The following is a 19,401-nucleotide window of genomic DNA, read 5'->3' as shown; positions in this document are numbered from 1 at the left end:
CTGGGGCAGTTAAAATAAAAAAAAAAAAAAAAGATCTGGGAGCTTTCATGTCAGAACAGAGCCCAGAGCAGCTCTTCTGTATCAATGCCTGGGCCTGCCCTAATTGAAAGCACCCACTTCATAACTGTCCCTGCATTTAACTTTCTAGCTGATAGCCGTGTGCAGTGTGAAGTAAAAGCTTCAAATACACTTTCTAATTAAAAAATCAAGCCAGAGGGTGGCACTGGAATAACTGGCGTTAGCATCATTGTGGAATGGTGCCACACATCTTAACAACTTCCAGGTTATGTTTTCACAATAACAGAAACACCTGCTTGTTTATCAGCCAAGCCTGTCCTAGTGTATGTGCACGAGTGTTTGAGGGTGCCTTCGCACAGCTGGGTGACAGCAGCGTGGGAGTCTGCAGGATGACCCCTATTGTTGGAGCGCAACACGTACGAACAGTGCACATCTCTGATAGCAGAGTGGGCAGGGCCACCAGTGACAGGATGACAATCACCACGGTCGAAACTGCCGGAGCCAGAATGTCATTGAATGGATCACCTGTGTCTTTTACAAGAACAAGAAGAGTAAGAGTTTATTGATGAGAGAAGGGCTTTAATTTCACCTTATTTAATTTAATAGGGCCAGAGGGGAATTGTAGCTTAGGATGGAATTGAATGTTAATGGTCTTAAAGAAAAATGTATAGAATGTCATTCTAACGCGTAGAATGTCCATCCCCCCCCCCCCCCCCCCCCCAAGTCTGTCATCCCTTTTAATTCACTCTGAAAATTTTTAACAAAACGTTTGGTGTCACAATGTGTTAATATATCACATGGGTCAAAATGTTGTGATCTAATTTTATTTTATTTTTGTAAGGTAAGGGACGTGAATGAAGCAGTGATGTTTCAGAGAAAATTTTACAGCACTTCCAGGCTGGGATTCCATGCTGGGATACTGTGACCACGAGGGCTTGTGCATTTTTAATTGCCTTATTTCATTTAAAAGACCTGGTTCAACTGCTGTAGCAAAGACACATTTTGAGATTTTAAAAAGTATTTTGCTTAAAAATTTTACTGAGGTATTAATGGTCGTAAAAGTCTATGAATGTATTTTTGAAACATTACACAAAATGTTAAGTGTAAATTTGTCATCATGGTTGAGCTATGTTGCTTTTGCGTAACACTGGTGTTATGAAGCTGGCCTCTGGGTTCACATCACAGACAACTGTAGCGGGGATTTTGAGTTTTGACGCCACGCACTGAAACACCAGCCCTAATAATGGGTCTTAGGGTTCATTCTTTAGATTTTAGAGAGTTTGCCTGTCTAGATACAAATGTGGTGTAAATCATCAAGGAAACATTTGCAGACAATGCATATGCCACTTTAAAAGTATATTATTAATTAAAAGATTCTAGGCATTAACTTCTGAGGACCTGTGAAAAAAATTATCTGCAGTAAGATTATTTGCATTATTTGTAGCATAAACACAGCCTTCCATAATATTAACTGCCAGGATTCTTATTTGGCAATAATCTTACTGCGGGGATGCATTGTTAGCTTAATGCAGAAACAGGGAGTTGCAGGTTAGTGCTGTCTCGCACATGCGGCAGATTCGGTCGCATTCATTATGCAAGACGAGATGCAAATGAAAAAGATCTCTCTGAAGAAAACTTACTGATTTTTGTGACTTCAATGCCAAAAGAAAAGTAACTGACAGGAAGACTTCATCATGTGCCTGGAGAGTGTTAAGGGGCACAAACCATCAACAGAAAGTATAATATGTTTGTCTGCACTGTTATCCTCGTGTTCATCCATATCATCCAATCAGATCTGTTTTTATTGGCTGACATCATGCAGCAGAGACACTTTTGGAGAAGTATAGTTTAGTATAGGGTCCAGTACAAATCGCTCCACGTGTAAAAGAATTCTCAGTATTCGCTCCATGTGGTGTCCCCCCACTGCAAACGCCCTACCCATAACGTTGCCACGGCGATGTGGCTGCTGCAGCCAATGGCACTAGGACGGGGGGACCAGGTAAACTCTTCAAGCTCCGCCCACAGCACCAATGGTGCTGTGCTTCAGTTCTGGCCAAGCTTACTTCCATAATCACCTCAGAAAATCCCAGCTGGTGGTTCTTATTCAATGTGCCATTAAATCCTTTCTTGACAAAAAAAAAACTGTTCTGTTCCGTAGCCTAAGTGTTGCTTGAGTTTGAAGTTTAGAACTAAAAAAAAAACATAAAATCATAGAAGCATAAATCAAAGGTCTTTTCTAACTGGCTCTGCCTGCATAATAGATCTCTAAATTTAAGCTGTGGAACAAACAGAATGACAGAACTTATATGTGCAACAGGAACAATTGAGGTTGGACTGGAGGCTGTACTTTTATACTTGTGCTTTGTAAATGTTTTCTATGTGCAGTATTTGATAATGTAAAACTGGTATTTTTGTGGTTTGTACGCTGCAAATTGATTACCCAAGGTGCACGTAGTTTTGTAAGAAAAGCACACAAAGTAAAAAAAAAACACTTTGCTAATTTTTTTGATTCAGAAGCCTGTATCTGCATGTTCTTTGACAGCTGGAAACAAAGTCAATAAAGATTTGAAACTTCAACGTCAGCTTGGTTTTTGGAGACGTGCGCTTTACCACATCAGAGAACAGTGCTAAAATGAACGCCAAAATGTTCTTTATTTGGATTTTATATATTGACAAGTATATTATATTATTCAAATCTGTGTTTATACATCAACATATCTTAAGGATCCCAGAGATGCAAAACTCGATTACATTTCAGCATCTCCAATAAATAATGCTTAAAAAGTTAATGAGACCGAACACATACATCTGCACACGTGCGCGCGCACACACACCCACACACACACACACGAGAGAAAATGTTTGAAAATTAAAGCACAAAATTATAACAAAAAAAAAACCAAAAAAAAAACATACATTCATTTTCTGTGCTAAAATTTTGCTAAGAAAAAACTTAAACATATCTGGATGCCTAAAGTATAGCTGTATGTAATCATGGCGACCTGGACTTCCATGGTGTTTATCTGCATCCCTTGGTGCGATATCCCAGAGGGGCCTGTAAGCAAACTTCTTTGGACCCATGCTGGGGTGCGTGTGTGTGTGCAATGCCTTGATGGCACATTGGGGAGTCACACAGAGAAAGGCTGTACCGGGGACCCGTGATGCAGAGCTGAGGGCGATGGCCCCCCCACCTCTGGGATGGTGTACCTGGTTACAGGTACCGTGCAAACACCCACAATCCCCCAGCATTACACCCATGTGGCACCCAAGAACACAGCAAATTATTTACACAATTACCATCATGCATTTCAACCGCAACAATGATGACAATAATAATTATAGTCCTAAGGAAAATGAAGGTAGAGGCGGGGCTTGGGGAAGGCAGAGGTGGGGCTTGGGGAAGGCAGAGGTGGGGCTTGGGGAAGGCAGAGGCGGGGCTTGGGGAAGGCAGAGGCGGGGCTTGGGGAAGGCAGCCTAGCTCAGTTCCTTTTACACAAAGCCAGGGTGATGACAGAGAGCCACACAGCACAGATCATGCCTCACACAATGCCAGATAATATTAACATAAGAACATAAGTTACTGCAGTCCATGGCAGAGAAGCTTCTTTGTACCTCGGATGTGTATGTGTGTGTACGCTCGCAAATGCTTGCATAGTTTCCGCACTGCCCCCCTATCCAATCCAGATTCCTAGATAGTGGTGCATACCTTCATTGGAAAAACCTACCACAGCCACAGAGTAGCTATGTAACTAGAACGCAATCCCTCTCTGCACCACCAGAGGGCAGTCTCCAACTACTGTCACTGAACTGAAACGCCATTAAATGAAGGGGCTTTTCCATATGCTGCACTTAAATAAAGAATGCCCAGAATGGAGCTAGCGGTGCTGTGGAGAGTGCTGACTGATTAAGCTGATTAAGGAGGGTACCCTAGAGAAAGTGGCCCACCTCACTGTAGGAACCCTGTCTTTGTCTCCTTGCCCATAGTGCGCTCACATTTCACCTAGATATCCAACATGGCTTCCTATTTGCAAAAGAAGAGGTTTACCATGTGTGTGTGCGCCCGCAGTGGCAGACAAAGCAAACAGGAGAGGAAGGACAGCCTCAGACAGGGGTAACACACTCGAAAGGTCACGCTTTCTGCTGAAGTCAATAAGTAACAGGAAAAGCAAACCTGCAAAAATCCTGCAGACATTCAGAAAGCAAAGAACATATAGCTCTCAGAGACGGGTGGGGGGGCACTGTCCTCTGTCAAATAGCTACCCCCAATGGACAATCTGCCACCCATCTCAAGGGCTATGCACGCAAAACCACTCACACAGACTGATATTCTCTCTCTCTCTCTCTCTCTCTCTCTCTCTCTCTCTCAAATGCACACACCCACATGCAAAAACACACGCTACTGCAACTTCAGAGGGCAAACAGCTTCCTGTCACACTAAGCCAAAGGGTACAGATCCCTACGGGCAGCAGACGTGAGAAACCCATGTGACCCTCATCCTGCCCTCCTATTGGCTCAATACAGCCAATGCTGACTCTAACCAAACAGGCAGAGTTGACAGTGCTGGATACATTTCTAAAGAGACATTCTCTGTCCTGGCAGTGTACATTCATTATGACATCACTGCGTGGACATTCACAGAGCAGTGTCCAGCATCGATTCATGTCTTCTGCCTCCTTGCCTGTGTTGGGTGGAGGGGGGGTGTCCACCTGCATTCAGTGGCTTATCGGAAGCAAAGGGGAGGCGGGGGGGGGAGAGTCATGTGACATTTTAATTACCCCACCTGGCTACTGAGAAAAGCCGTCGCATATCTTTGGTTGCCCAGTTGGCTCTGTTTTTTTGGCCCCCCAGTTGTGTTAACTTAAAAACCTTTAAACATAGGATGTCTTACAAATAGCTAAGTTAAGTTAGGACTAATTTGCGTGGGATATTTGAATTATAAACCGATGGTATTTCCTAACAGTTTGTGGAACAAACAAATGCGACAAAAGCTGTGTGGGCACTGGAGGGGCAACGGGGACTGGGGCTTCTCTCTCCCGAGGTACCAGCGCAGGCGGAACCAAGACTGAACAAAACAAAAAGATGTCTAATTCATGAGAGAAGCTGAAGTAGACTGCTGAGCGACAAAGTCTTAGATTGGCGAGTTCAGGTTGCGACCAGTAGCCTGCAGTGACCCCACACTGTCAGCACAGGCAATGCGATCTGTGGCCGGTGAGGACAGTCACGGGGAAGAGACAAAATGGGGGAAAACCTGCCTTATTAAAAACAAACAAAAACAAAAAAAAACACATTCTTCAGAAACACAAAATCTCGGTGCCGGCTCGTTTTGCAGTACTGAGGCAGGCGGAACCCTGCTTTTCGGACCTCCGAGAGGTTGGTGACGTTTGAAGGCAAATATGGAGATCTTGAAAAACAATGGCAAGGGAGTAAAAGATAAAGGAAAAAGAAGGGGGGGGTGCAAATTGGTTGACTGCCCCCCCCCCCGAAAGCCCAGAAGTGCACCTTCATTTATGCGACATCCTGAAAGTCCAGTCCATTTACCAGTCGCGGTCAGCCCTGCTCCTTCAGACCGGCGCAATCATTTCCACACGTGTGTCCCAAGCATGTGACTCGATCCGGGCACCACCCCTCCTCCCATGGGCTGAGTGTATCCCATCATGCTGTTGGCACCGTACAAGTTCATGCCGGCCATGTGCTGGGTCATCTGCAAGAAACAGCCGCTTTACAGCGCCAGCATACGGTCCTGTGCCGAAGCCTTATGCTCGCAGACATGCAGCACAGAGCAGAAGTTTTAGGCCGTCAAAGAAAATGCCCAGATAGCCGTAAACATTAAGTACACAGTCTTGGGAAAAATTAAGAGACCACAGTACAATTTTTTGTTGCACTCATTTCTCAATTTATGGATGTGCATCTGTGAATAATACATTTTCTTCTGCAAATTGCAGCCTGGTTCTTCCCTGTTTCTCATTAATGAAGGGCTTCTTCCTTGCTTTTTGGCACTTCAGTTCTGCTTCCAGGAGCCTGATATGAACTGTCCTATCAGTGCATCTCACACCTGCACTTATGTTTCCCATTCCTTTTGAAGGTCACCTGATGTCATCCTCCGATTCATGAAAATCTGTCAGATAAATTAATGGTCATCCCTGGCATTAGACAGTCGCTTCCGCCCTCTACCTGCCTGCCTCCTGCTCATTCCCAGGGCCTCCTGCTCATTCCCAGGGCCTCCTGCTCATTCCCAGGGCCTCCTGCTTCACCTTATTCTTGTGTACTGAGGTCTTAGAAATTTTGAACCTGGAAGCATCCTGCTGTTCAGCGAAGCCTTCTGCCAGACAAACCATGTTAATACTAGGATTAAAAAAAAAGCAGATTTGTTTTAAAATATAGAGTGGTCTCTTAAGTTTTTCCATGGCTGTATATGTCGTCAGAAAAAAATGCACAATTTAACATTAGAACATATGGAAATTCTTTTGTTCTCCAAAAATCACAGCTTAATTGGAAATGGAATCATTACTGTTTTTTTTGGAGTTCTGGGACCTGAGCCATCACGGGTTCCTCTCACCTGCGTGATGTTCCACTGCAGTTGCTGGGCCGGCTGCACCCCGTACATCTGCTGGGGCAGAGAGGGCAGCCCTCCCACCATGCTGCCGGAGATGCCCATCCCGCCCCCTGGCAGCCCCGCCGCGTAGGGCCCCGCTGCCGGCATCCCGGCTGGGCATAGAAGGCCAGGTTGTGCCAGCGCGCCCGCAGGCATCCCCATCATGGCTCCCATCATCCCGCCCTGGGCCATGGGCTGGTACTGCCCAAATCCAGCTGCTGCATAACCCATGTGTGGTGGGGCCATGTACATGCCACCTATGGAGCCAACACACACACACACACACACACACACACAAAGACAGACAGACAGACAGAAAGACACACAGAACCAAAACAGTGAACCTACTGAGGTCCCGCAAGGTAACAGGAGAATATGTTCAAGCCTTGATCCTGAAAGGCTGATATAAAGCACGTCTTCAAAGACCTTCTCCTGACACTCGGCCAATGCAGCATCCAAACCAATTCATCATCCCTCACATTCGGTCCAGTTCTACAGTTTTAGGCTTTAAAAGCAGGAAGACTCTCCAAGAAAAGATCCCACAATACAGAAAACACATGGACAGCCTAAAGCGACCCTGGAGGCCAGACTTCCTGTTACACACCCCTCCTCAGAATATCCATTATTAATAACCAGCAGATGGACATAAAAGAAGGAAGTCTGCTGACTGGCTCTTGGTTTCGCATCTCTAATTTTAAGTTTATTGTTATTGGCTACTTCCACAGTGGAGTGTTCAATGTTACCAACAGCAACACAGACTTCTGTGGTTTCACAAGAAACATGTTTTGATGTGCAACAGGGTTACATAATCCGAGAGTACTGAAAGTAATCCGACCAATTGGAGAACCCCGAATAGCAGCCAATGGGGTGGTCAGGTTCCAGGTGTGGGAAAACTTACCGTGAGGAGGCATGCTGTTGGTGTGTGGTGTGACGGTGCTGTAGAGAGACAGGATGGAGTCTTTGGACATCTTCCTAGGCACCTCCTCAGGTTTTGGGGTAGGGTCCAGGAAGAGACTGAGGTTCTCCGGAACAGAGCTGCCAACTTGGTGTTTTGCAGGCATGGACGCTGAAGCTGGCTGGGATGAATCAGAAGCAGATAAGTCAATATAGGCAAGTTGGTCTCAGATGGGATGCAGGGCATTGTCCATCTGATGCATCATTCTTAGTTTGGATCAGGTTTCGAGTAACATGCCACCGCTAGCGCCACCTATGACTGCTGCTCACCGGTGTTTTGGCGGGATTGGCAGAGGTGGTGGAGACAGAACCGAACAAATCCAACGGGTCCGTCAACTCGGGGCTGGGGCCACCGTTGCTCACAGGGGCTGGAGCATCTAGGAAACGTCATAGAGAAGGCACAGATCTAAGCACGACGTAGGCAGCAGCAGGAGCTGTTGAGGTGCATGGCGTGTCAATAATGCACCATCCTACAATACCCGCCAAGCGGGCCGGAATAATGCAGCACGAAAAATGCAACGCCTGCCATGTTGGTTGCACTGTAACTTCTCAGAAAGCACTTTGCATTGTGAATAGACAGCAACGATGACAGCATGCGTTAGGTTACGTTCACATTACCAAGGTTTAACAAGTCAGCTGTGATGTGAGCCGGCTCTGAGAGACTGGACTTCAGCTGCTGGGAATCATCCCTCTTCTGAGAGAAATCAAGACAATCAATGTATTAGTAAAGCTTTAAGGGGTCAACTGAGTTACTTTAAGAAGCAAACTTAGGATGGTATATAAAAGCCAGCCCAGGTTAACACTTCTAAGCGTGACGATACTCGAATCACCACGAATTCAACACTACAGCTGATATGCCAGGAAGTTTAATTCACATCCACTCACCAATTTCACCTTCTCAAACACAACTGGTGCCTCTTTGACTATAGAGTCACTAGACTTCTCCTTCTGCAAGATACCAGCAGCCCGGAAAATTAGTTGAGAATTAGCATCATCGTAAATTTAAAATGAAGACATGCGCTCATCATTTAACTATTATCAGAGAGATTAGCTTCCGTACTGAAAGAACACAGCAGGTGATGAGGCTCTTCCAGACTCACCTTGAGCGCCTGGACGTCGAGACACTTATCCATGTACTTCTTCTTATCGTACTTGTCACGGATGAAGACCTCAGCAGATCTGTGAGAACTTCATTAAGGAGAAAGTGTTCTGCTTAGTTGACCAGGCGGCCGCCTTTCTCTTTAGTTGACCAGGCGGCCATGGCGTGCAGAACGCATCTGAATTAGGTGGGGTCTAAAAACACAGCTGACTGTTCGATATCAAATCGCAGTACTCAGTGAGCAATATCGTTAGCGATATCGTTTGCCTTGCCTAAAAATCTAATTTTTTTGTTTCTTAAAACAGATATAATTCGGGCATTTATTTATTTATCATTTGTAGGGAATTTTTTTCACAACTTTTCATCGCTACATTTTTAATGATCCATGTTCGCAGCAATAGGGTAGAAGAGTCCAGCTACTGAGTACTTGTAGTGTTGCGGAGACCAGTCGCAGGGTTTGTTAAAAATGCTACATGTTCCCGCAGCTTCGTGGGACTGTGGTTTGCTGTGTTTGTGCTGAAGTAGGAGATCTGCTGTTACATGTGAAAATTTGCTAGAATTTGCAAGAATTTGCAATTGCAGTTTTAGCAGAATACACAAGCTCCCCCCCCTGGTATTCTGTACCCTAAAAAGGAAAATTCCCCCTCCCCAAAAACACGTCAGCCTTGCTCCCTCATTCCTGTGGGGTCACATGACTCTGTCTGCACTAAAATTAAACCCCTTCCCTACTGGACTCAAAGTCGAGGATACTGGTCAGTCTCGGGCCGCTGGAAGCAGGCCGGCAGAAAGGCTTCATAGAGACGCCGGGATTTAGCATTTCCCATCTCCTGGACACACTGCAGGAAAAGAACCAGATCCAAAAATCACATTACGCACGTAGAAAGCGTTTATAAACACACAGACCGAGATCCCTGCAGTCCAAACTGCAAATGTGACGTCCCTCTGCTTTTATATAACAACATGATCAACAACGGCAATAACAATAAATTATTGTGTTTGTCATTTGTACACGAATGTTGGGATTCTTTGGTGTTCACATCTGCCTTTTGATCTGCTGTGAGACACCAGGCACACTCTCCATTTGACCTTTCTGTGGAATCTGCGCACGCGGCCACATAAATACGAACTGTCGCCCAGTCAGAAGGTCTCCGCACTGCCCCTCCTCACCCCCAGCTAGTCGGGATTCTGACATAAAAGCGCACTCAGTGTTTAATATTTCCGGGATGAGTCGATCTTCCCAGAACCTCCCAGTTCCATTCGTTTCCAGGTTACGACCTTCTGTGCACAAATTCATCAGAATCGGATCTGTTTATGTTACGGGGCAAAGACGCATGAGGGACCCGCATCAGAAGCCCCTGTGCCACACACAGCCTTCTTACAGCTTCTTAACTCTTGCTCAGGTGTTGGCTCCGCACATCTCCTGCCGGCGGTCAATCTTAAACTACAGGCGGTCAATCTTAAACTACAGGCGGTCAATCTTAAACTACAGGCGGCTTATGGTTGGCAGAACCAGATCTGACATTAAAAATAATGCTGCTGGTGGGAATTCTGTGGGTTCAGCCATTTAAGAGACACATTCATCCCCACACTCGTTTATATGACACACAAAGGCACCAGGAAGTCCTTCGATGTGTAACACGCAGATGTACTGATCCTGTGTACAGCTACTGCGCTGGCTGCCATGAACTATGGGACGCCCAAGACTTGGGCACACAGAAGTGTGGATGAGAGGCCTATGAGGGAGAGACACCGGGCAGACAGGGAGGGACCTCTGACCTGAATCTGCTCCCGGGTCCACTGGTCCAAGTTCACCGACTTGACCCGTGATATGTGGACTCCTAGGTTCCGGTGGATTCCAGCACAGCGGATACAAATGAAGACCCCCAGGTTCCACGAGGCCCATCTGGGACCTGGAAAGAGAGAGGGAAAGAGAAAGAGAGGGAGAGAGAGAGAAAGGGAGAGAGACTGTATAGTTATTTTATCATATGACTGATGGTTTGCATTTGTACATATTTTTCTTTTGGAATTGAAACATGTACAGATTCAACGACAGAGAACATTCAGATCAGATCAATAATATGACCCAAATTATAGACACTCCCCCAGGTTACAATAGTGTTATGTTCAGATAAACCTTGATAAAAATCATTAGGCAAAAATATCGTAAAGCAAAAACGCATTTTAGCACAATAAACCTAACTCAAACATCGTACCCTAGCCTATAGCCTGCCTTATACATGTCTAGAACACTTACATTAGACAATGGGGCAAAATCATTCAAACAAAGTCTATTTTATAATAAAGCAGTTGAATATCTCATGTGATTTATTGAATAATGTATTGAAATTGAAAAACATTTGCCCATCGTAAAGTCAAAATATCATAACCCGGACCATCGTAACCCGGGGAGTGTCTGTAACGACATAGACAAAGCCTCAGAGAAAGTAGGAGGAGAACTCTCTCTCCATCCATCTTCTGAAACCGCTTATCTTGTTCGGGTCACGAGGGTCTGGAGCCTATCCTGCAGGCTGTGGGCGTGAGGCAAGGAACAACCCAGGATGTGGCGCCAACCCATCGCAGGGCACAATCACACCTCCAGGATGGGGCACCAACCCATCGCAGGGCACACTCACACACAGCTATGAGCAATTCGATAACTCCAATTAGCCCCAGCCTGTTTTTGGACTGTAGGGGAACCGGAGCATGCGGACGACGCAGGGAAAACATGCAAACCTTGGCAGAGACTCGAACCCAGGTGCCAGAGGTGTGAGGCGACAGTGCTACCCACTGCACCACCGTGCCACCTTGTAGAAAAACTAACTACAATTAAAATACGATATATAACCAACATTCCCCCGCAAGCCCGAACCCAGACCAGCGTCCACTGGAGCGGGGTCACTGTATGACCTTTGGGCAGCTTCTGCACTTACATTACACACTGCCAGTGATCAGACTGCTGTAACTCAGGCCAGCACAGATACGGGCGTCTGCAGTAACCAGGAGCCGCAGGATCTGATTATGACATTCATCGCGATGACTAATCAGAAGTTGACGTGTCAGGAGACGAGCTTGGAGATGAAAGGACCCCCCCCCCCCCCAGCACTCCAACTGTCTTCACAGAGGTGGGGGCGGCAGGCAGACTCTCACCAGTGGTGGAGACCATCTTCAATTTGTAACCGAGGTAACCGTGATTATTACTCACACATACAGATGCAGCCAGCTATTCTGAATTTTTGAAGTCTAAGAATTCTGTGTTTTCCCTGCACTGCCACGTGTGGATGGCTTGTTGCTGATCATCTGCACAGTGTTTGCTGTCCTTTCTGCTGGACGTGAAGCTCCAACGCACTCGCTGCGAACAGAAAATAGAACACCTGGAATCGGTAGTGAATGTAGGTTGGTGATGAACATCTAGAAATGAATAAATGAGCGACGAAATTGAAGGAATTTCTCTAAGCTACAGTCATAGAGTTATATAAGAGCCTTCTGAGGCTACACAAGGCTTCAAAGAGAATTCGGGAGTTGCTGAACTAGAAAAGCTGGCCTCCTTCTTAAAGGAGCAAAATGTGGAAGGGTTGTTTTCGTGCAATTCGTCCCCACAGCCACTAGATGGCAAAACTGCACCCTTAGCCTGGCACAGGATTCAAACAGGAATCACTTTTCCTGGCTTATAGATTCATGAAACACAGGGATTCCTAGTTCAGTTCCTTTGAAGCCTTGTCATGAATCTGGAAATGCTACACATGGAGGGAACCTGATCCTCGGGGATCATCTGTGGGCCCCCAAGGGCCGGGTTGGGAAACTCTGCCCTAGATGATAGATTTTACTGCTTTGGGTGTGTAATGAACATCATAACCAGATTAATGACCATATTTTTCACTGTCACTCACACACTTTGGACAGAACAACTCATCTCACACATGGTGTTTCTGAAATGGCTACACAAGAACGACATCGACCTCCTTTATTGGCAGCCACCTGGGGAGCCGTCGCCAGCCACATGACAAAGCTAAAGCGTTCGCGGCAGCGCTGTCACGCAGGCAGCCTTCAGCAGGGCCTCCTGAGCCGGGGGTGCTTGGGTCTGTTTCTGTGTCTGTAGACGAACCTTGCAAATGATACGATGCAGCACATGAGAGGAGCTGCACCAGGTAGCGACAGGCACAGCAGGCAGCGACGCCCCCAGGCCCAGCAGGCAGCGACGCCCCCAGGCCCAGCAGGCAGCGACGCCCCCAGGCACAGCAGGCAGCGACGCCCCCAGGCACAGCAGGCAGCGACGCCCCCAAGCCCAGCCCCCTGCTGCAGCACCGCTGACTAAGAGACCTGCAATCGTACACTGAGAAATCCCTCATTAGGCTTCACAGTATCTGCAGGAAGCCGGCAGGGGCTGCAGGCTTGAGTATAATTAAAGTATCAGCCCAGTAATGCACGCTCACACTGCACCCTTAGGAAAATCAGTCAATCTCAGGTCCAGCTACATCATAGCCTAGCCTATCATGCAATACCTCACCCTCAGCTGAACAAGTGAGAACTAACAAGCATGTTACGCCAACGTGTCCGACTGACTATAGGAGAATGGGCTTGCATCAGGAGACTTGGCATCTTGGGGGGGGGGGGGGGGGCAGTGCGAGTGCCGTGACCGAGGTGGCGGAGTCCGGAAAGGCGTGCTGGGAGGAAGGCTGGTTCTCGCTGCACAAACACCCCCCCCCCCCTGCCAGCAAAGGGTCACGACCCATCGTGGGCCCGAGTCAGAAGTGGCTGGGGCACTCCTCTCCTCTCCTCTCCTCTCCTCTCCTCTCCTCTCCTCTCCTCTCCAAGCACACGGAAAGCACACAGATTTACAGGCGTGAGTATTACTGTAAAATTCATTCACTCTACATAAAACTTCCCTGACCCATCCAGTGACTAACTGGCTACTGCTAGCATGTAAGACCCATTGGGACGGAAACAGTACACAGTCCCCCCCCACCCCCCAACCATTCTTAAAGATACAAACAGGTGCACAAGCTTCCACCATCCCACCAGAGGAAGCAGCAGAGAGCAAAACCAAAGCTCAGAGTGAAGAGAAGCGTGGAGGCTAATCCCGATTAATCCCAAACTCCTGGGCTCAACCAAGGGAGTCTGCTGTTGTACCTTTGATACAGTGCACTGTAACTAAGGAGACAGTTAACTACCAGGATATGGGTACAGGTACAAATGTGCACTAGGGTATAGGTCACAGAGGAGTCTTCCTCGTGGCTTAGGTGCCAACAGGCCTGTTCTGCAGAAGGTAACCCCTCTGCATCCATACTTACTTACACAAAAGTTAATCCCCAGCACAAGAAGCAAAAGAACCTTATTTCACCACACAGCTCCCATCACCTGGCTTGCCCACTGCTTTCCAGTACAACCATTAACTCCTGGGCCACATTCGCCGCACCCCCAGTGAGCTCTGCCACAGATCTGCGGAAACACCACACGTTAAAGTCGAGGCCGACCTCCCCCTGCTGATTCCTGTCAGTTCCCCCACGCACCCGTCTTCTCTCAGTCACGGACAGAGCGGCTGTCACTGGGGCTGTGGCAGGAACAGAGGAGGCTCGTATGAAATTAACATAGAGCAAAATACAGACTTTGGTTCCAGCCAACCTATTGGAACAGTCATAAGAACAATTATTGACTGACATCTGTCGCAAAACATTTGGTTTACACTTCAGGCAACAAATGCAGCTGCAAACAAACACAGCCGTGTCCAATAACTACCGAACTCTGACAAGTCACCAGGGCAACACTAATTAGAATTCAGAATATGCAGGACTTCCAGTGCCACATGATGTATTTCACTACAACCACATGGCGTTAACCACTCCCATCTCTGCTCTGCGACTGAAACGGTGCAGGGAAGACTCACAAAAATTTTAAAAAATCAGCAGACTTAGACTCACATATTGTACCACTGAGGAGAGCAAGAGGACTTCCTCTCAAATCAGAAGCAAACTTTTAACGCCATGCCAGTGGAAATTTAGTAGAATCTTCCACTGGGCAACTTCAAACCCCCAATCATGTGACATGAATCGTGTATGAATCATGTGATCTGCTGTGATTTTTTTTCCCCAAACGTTACGAATTAATAGAGGAGTAACAGTATTACCTGAAGAGGGACACAGAGATGGTTAGAACACATTACACCACGCATTTTTACTATGTGTGTGTTTTAAAGCAGATATTGTTTGTTTTCACCCTCGACAAGAAACAATTAACTGTTTAAACTTAAGAAATGCATCAATATTTATCCTTGCTGGCAAAGAGCTTAAACAGGAACCAACATATCAGACTCTGTGCTCAACTGTAACCTTAGATCTGGGCGATTTGTCATTATTGTTCTGCAAAAGTTACCACGGGCCTCTGTCCAGCTCGGCCTATAGTGCAGTGGACAGCCATGATTAAAGTTGAACTGTTCCATAGGTCTCAAGGTCCGGGACAGAAAGTGGCAGAGTCAACCTAGCAAGGCACAGAGGTCAGCTATAGTTTGCACCAGCCCGCACCTTGGTCCAGTGACAGAAGGCACAGGTGCTAAAGGTACCGGTCTTCATTCTCATTGATCACCCACAGTCCCTTAGCACCACCCCCTACCTGCAGCCCCCTCCTCTCTTCATCACTGGCCAGTTACTGACAGAGCTACTGAAGATGTAGCGATACCATGAACGCCACTGCTGCCACTGCATGTCTGCACACCCAAAGCCTCCCGAGGCTGTGCAAGATCAGCCTGACACACAGCAGCCGTCCCATCTTAGCAAAGAATCACCCCAATTCTGAAATCATTGGTCGGTCCTCCACTCTGTTCCATTTCCCATAGCCAGACTGTTCTGTAGCCTTGAGGAACTCACCCAGAAGGCAGTCACAAATATCCAAAAGACTAGGGAATCATCCCCCCGCCCCCCCCAAGGCTGCTGAGCAGATGGTCTCGTGGTTCATTTATTATCCAACACCAGACCCTCAGATACACACACAACTTTGCTATGGCAACACAAAGCTTACTACAAAGAAAAGCTGTCGCTGTTGTATTGTTTTGCTACACGGTTCAGCAACTAGCTCATAAGGACAATGGAAGACCGGAACCCGACCTCCAGGAGGGGAGGGGGAGGCCAACGGTCAAACCAAGAGCAGAGCAGGGCAGGGGTCAAGCTTACACAAAATCAGCACGCAAGAGTGGAAAACTTCAAAAGACGCCGGCGTTTCGACAGCTGACATGCAGAAACCGTGTCATGATGGAAGCCAGGAAACCGCTCTTACTTCACTGGGTTAGCAAAGTGGCCCGGATGCCCCTTAGATGGCCAAGGAGAACCAGCATCGATGGAGAAAACAAAGCTCTATAATATTGTTTTGTGGTGAAGGCTGGGAAATTTTGTGTTGCCTGTTCAATTCTACAGTCTTTATTTAGCAACAATCTAAAAAAAGGAATGAAGACGGACAATGTTAGATTTATAACTATAAATATGTCTCAGACGACTTTCTAAAGTTCTGTACGGCGCACTTGGAAAAACAGAGAAGACGCTGCCTGGCAGATGCCAGTCTGAGGGCCCGATGAAGCCCAGCCCAGCCCCCTCCCCTACGTGCGGCACTGTCTCCATATCGACGCCAGAACGCGTATGCAAAGGACTGCGCGTCTTTTCATCTGCCATGGAGATGCTGCAAGGAAACAAAGACGCGTTTGGCTCGGCGCTGCTTTCCCTCCCTGTACCCCTTTACCCCCCCCACCCCCATCCAGCCTTTGGCATGCCTGTTTAGACCTGCAGCTGAGATCCAGTTTAAAAGCAGTGTGACCCCCACTGAAAGCTCAGTGTTCCGAATCAGAGCGCCACCATCATTTTAGGCTCCCTCTCCTAAACCTGGACCACCAAATACAAATTCTCTCACTCTCTCTCTCACTCACTCTCTCTCTCACTTGTGGCTCAGCAGGTGTCTGTGATTGGAAGGTCACCGGTTTAAACTGCAGGATCGGCAGAGTGATGTCACCGCTGGGCTCCTGCGCGAGGCCCTAAACCCCCAGCTGCTCCAGGGACTGACCCTGTTTACTCAAATATGAACGTCGCTGTGGATAAAAGCACCTGCTAAATAAGTGGACGGTAACTGTAAGGAACTGAAATCTCTCTGCCCCTCTTCCAGCTGCCTGCTATGGACGGCATGAAGGAGGGGAACCCCTTGGATTGTTGGTCACACAGTGGAGCACAAGCTGGTGAACACTCTAACACTCTAGGTTCTTGCATCCAATCCCACCCGGCAATGCCCTCCTTAGTCCCTTTCCTCTCACTTTGTTTGTTGGCTGGAGTCTTCGGCTTGGGAAGCGACCAATCCCTGAGCAGGGAAAATCGTCAGCAAGCATCTCAATGCAGCTGGACTGCAAGCAGAGGGGCCGCCCCTGTTTATCAGACAGAGCATTCTCAGTGACACCGGCAAGCACCTGAAATCTGTAGGTAACAGGGGAAGATTCCAGAACTGACAATGTTTACTGCCTGAGACTTGAGCGAGAATAGCAGGCTGATATAAGAAAAGGGTGAGAAGGACTGAACCTGTCACGTCAACAACGATGCTTGTACTTCTGTTATTTTGAAAAGGGAAAAAAATGCAATAACCCAACAAGTACTGAGCAGTATGAACTTCTCCTTTTTTGCAATTATGCTTTTGCAAAACATGGTCGAGTGATGATGGCTGTGCGTGGAATTTAGACTGTTCTAAAAAGTTCAGACTTTCAACTTCTGCCCAACATGACTAAATGTCACACGAACCAATTATTAGCTGTGAATGCTAATAGCTAATGCTTAGCATCTGGCTCTCATGTGCCCAAGCGGCTAATGCTAATTCATCAGCGTGAGTAATCGACGCGGCCCACAGTCTGCTGCTGTCACTGGTGAGAGCTGCTTAGCCACAATCACTAAGGTACCCTTAGTTACTGCTGCCAGTGTGCAGTGAACAGAAAGTCCTATATGTAGATACTAAATAAAACTGCTGGGGCCCAAATTAACTCAGGCAAACTGTACAGTAATATTTTTGTCCTGTTTACCATGAAGATAAAGGAGAATAATTCCAGGCACATACAGTGCAGGAATAAGGGCGCCCCAAACATCATATATTTATGTTTATCACAGACAAATGCTGGGGGGTGGATTAAAAAAAGTTTGGAGTTTCAACACTTAATATACTGGAAGTAACAAAGGGCCAACTCAGAGAACAGGAAATATTTACACTTGAATGCAATTCAGTGTTTCACGCATGATTAAAGACATAAAAAAACAGGTTGCTGTGACAGAAACTCGTTCCTCCGCATTTTCCTGTGAATCGTGTATTTTGATGATCGTGAATTTCGTCATCGATCAATGACACTAAGCAGCGCCGCGAGCTGCAAAGAACAGGAAGTTGCGCTCTCGAGTAGCAGCCGGTATCCATGCCGTGGGAGTAAAGGTGACTTTACCGGCGATCAGAGGCGCACAAGGGCACGCTCCGGACCCCTACGAGAGGGCTCCAGCGTACAGTGCACAAGTTGCATGACCATGATGTACTTTTACGGGTCCAAAGGGGCATCATACCAAGTGCAAAAAAAAGCATCGTTACGTTGCATCGCTTTTATTGCTACGTGATATCGTAAAGCTGGGTATTTGTAACTGTTTTGTGTAGAAAGGGTAATCGTTTTTATTAAACATGAACAAGCCAGATCGATAATCCAGTGAACCGCCCCCCCACCCGCCACCAGCTGAAAATGCAGGCATCACGACATTATATTTTATGCATAAATCAACAATTTTGTGCGTATTCATAACACTGAAAATGTATGTTGGGGATAAACGCCGAAAACATTTAAGGGAATCATCCGGAAACCTTGCTTTTGCTATACACGTTAAGGTAAGATTTATTATAATTTACCTGAGGCTACCGCAATAAACACAAAGTAGAAGTTAAGACCTTAAATAACAATACTGCACACACCATCTTCGTAAAAAGAGTTATTAAGAGGACGATGATTTAATACCCAATAACCACAATGCACGTCTTTGGTGGCAAAATAGTTGCTGAAAAAGAAACGATGTTACAGATTCTTACCTTTTGCCAGGCAATCGGCGCAGAATTTATTCTCCTCCAGTGAAAGCAGCGCAGTGAGTACAGCCTGGTATCGGTCCACGTCTTTCACCGATTTTCCGGTCATTTCAGATATATTTCAGATTCCGATATTCAGCTATTTCAGACCTGGCTGTTCTTCAAACCCCAACTTACTTAGATTTAAACAGCGTCAAAAGAGAACAAAAACAAGATGCGTGCCTTCCGCCGTGTTTTATAATGAATAAAAAACGACAGTGAAACAAGATAATAATTCTGTTCATGTACAGGTAACTGTTGATGATTAACACCACAGTCCTTATCTGATTATTAAATTCTGCGCGCGCACTGCAGTAGCGCCACAATAAATCTTTCACTATATATTTGCGTTAATTTTAAGGGATCGCCTCACGTGCGACAGCAGCGAGCCCCTTGTCTCTTTCAAACTGTCTCGTCTGCAGTCCTCACTTATCATAAACCCAACTACAGCTCAACTACCGTACATCTCAGTCGGATTTCCTGTTTCCGCCGCCCTTTAAATTCATCACTATTAAACGCTCGCTATTACACAATTCTGACCCTGTCTCTCACAGCTATGCTCATTTCGCGATTGCTAATCATCAAATAAAACCGACTAGATATACATCCAAATCTGCAGTAAAGTATATACCAGGAATAC

At 46.6% G+C, this 19,401-nt stretch overlaps 1 protein-coding gene across 2 annotated transcripts; it reads right to left on the bottom strand.

Annotated features, from left to right (window-relative positions):
* Positions 1-2,653: 2,653 nt before the first annotated feature.
* Positions 2,654-19,375, bottom strand: smap2 (small ArfGAP2). 2 transcript variants are annotated; one of them, XM_048993707.1, is made up of 10 exons: positions 18,729-19,375; positions 10,440-10,573; positions 9,414-9,499; positions 8,665-8,743; positions 8,450-8,512; positions 8,183-8,258; positions 7,835-7,941; positions 7,509-7,686; positions 6,575-6,867; positions 2,654-5,719 (listed from the first exon to the last, which is right to left on the bottom strand). In XM_048993707.1, exons 1-10 carry the CDS (start codon positions 18,829-18,831, stop codon positions 5,594-5,596), a joined length of 1,245 nt encoding a protein of 414 aa, XP_048849664.1. In that variant the 5' UTR covers positions 18,832-19,375; the 3' UTR covers positions 2,654-5,593. The 2 variants fall into 2 exon arrangements, with proteins under 2 accessions (XP_048849664.1, XP_048849665.1); XM_048993708.1 differs by lacking the exon at positions 8,450-8,512.
* Positions 19,376-19,401: the final 26 nt, after the last annotated feature.

The sequence above is a fragment of the Brienomyrus brachyistius genome, chromosome 23 (genome assembly GCF_023856365.1).
Source record: "Brienomyrus brachyistius isolate T26 chromosome 23, BBRACH_0.4, whole genome shotgun sequence".
NCBI classification, from domain to species: Eukaryota; Metazoa; Chordata; class Actinopteri; order Osteoglossiformes; family Mormyridae; genus Brienomyrus; species Brienomyrus brachyistius.
Note: the sequence above shows the minus strand (reverse complement) of the source record. Positions and strands in the feature narration are given on the sequence as shown.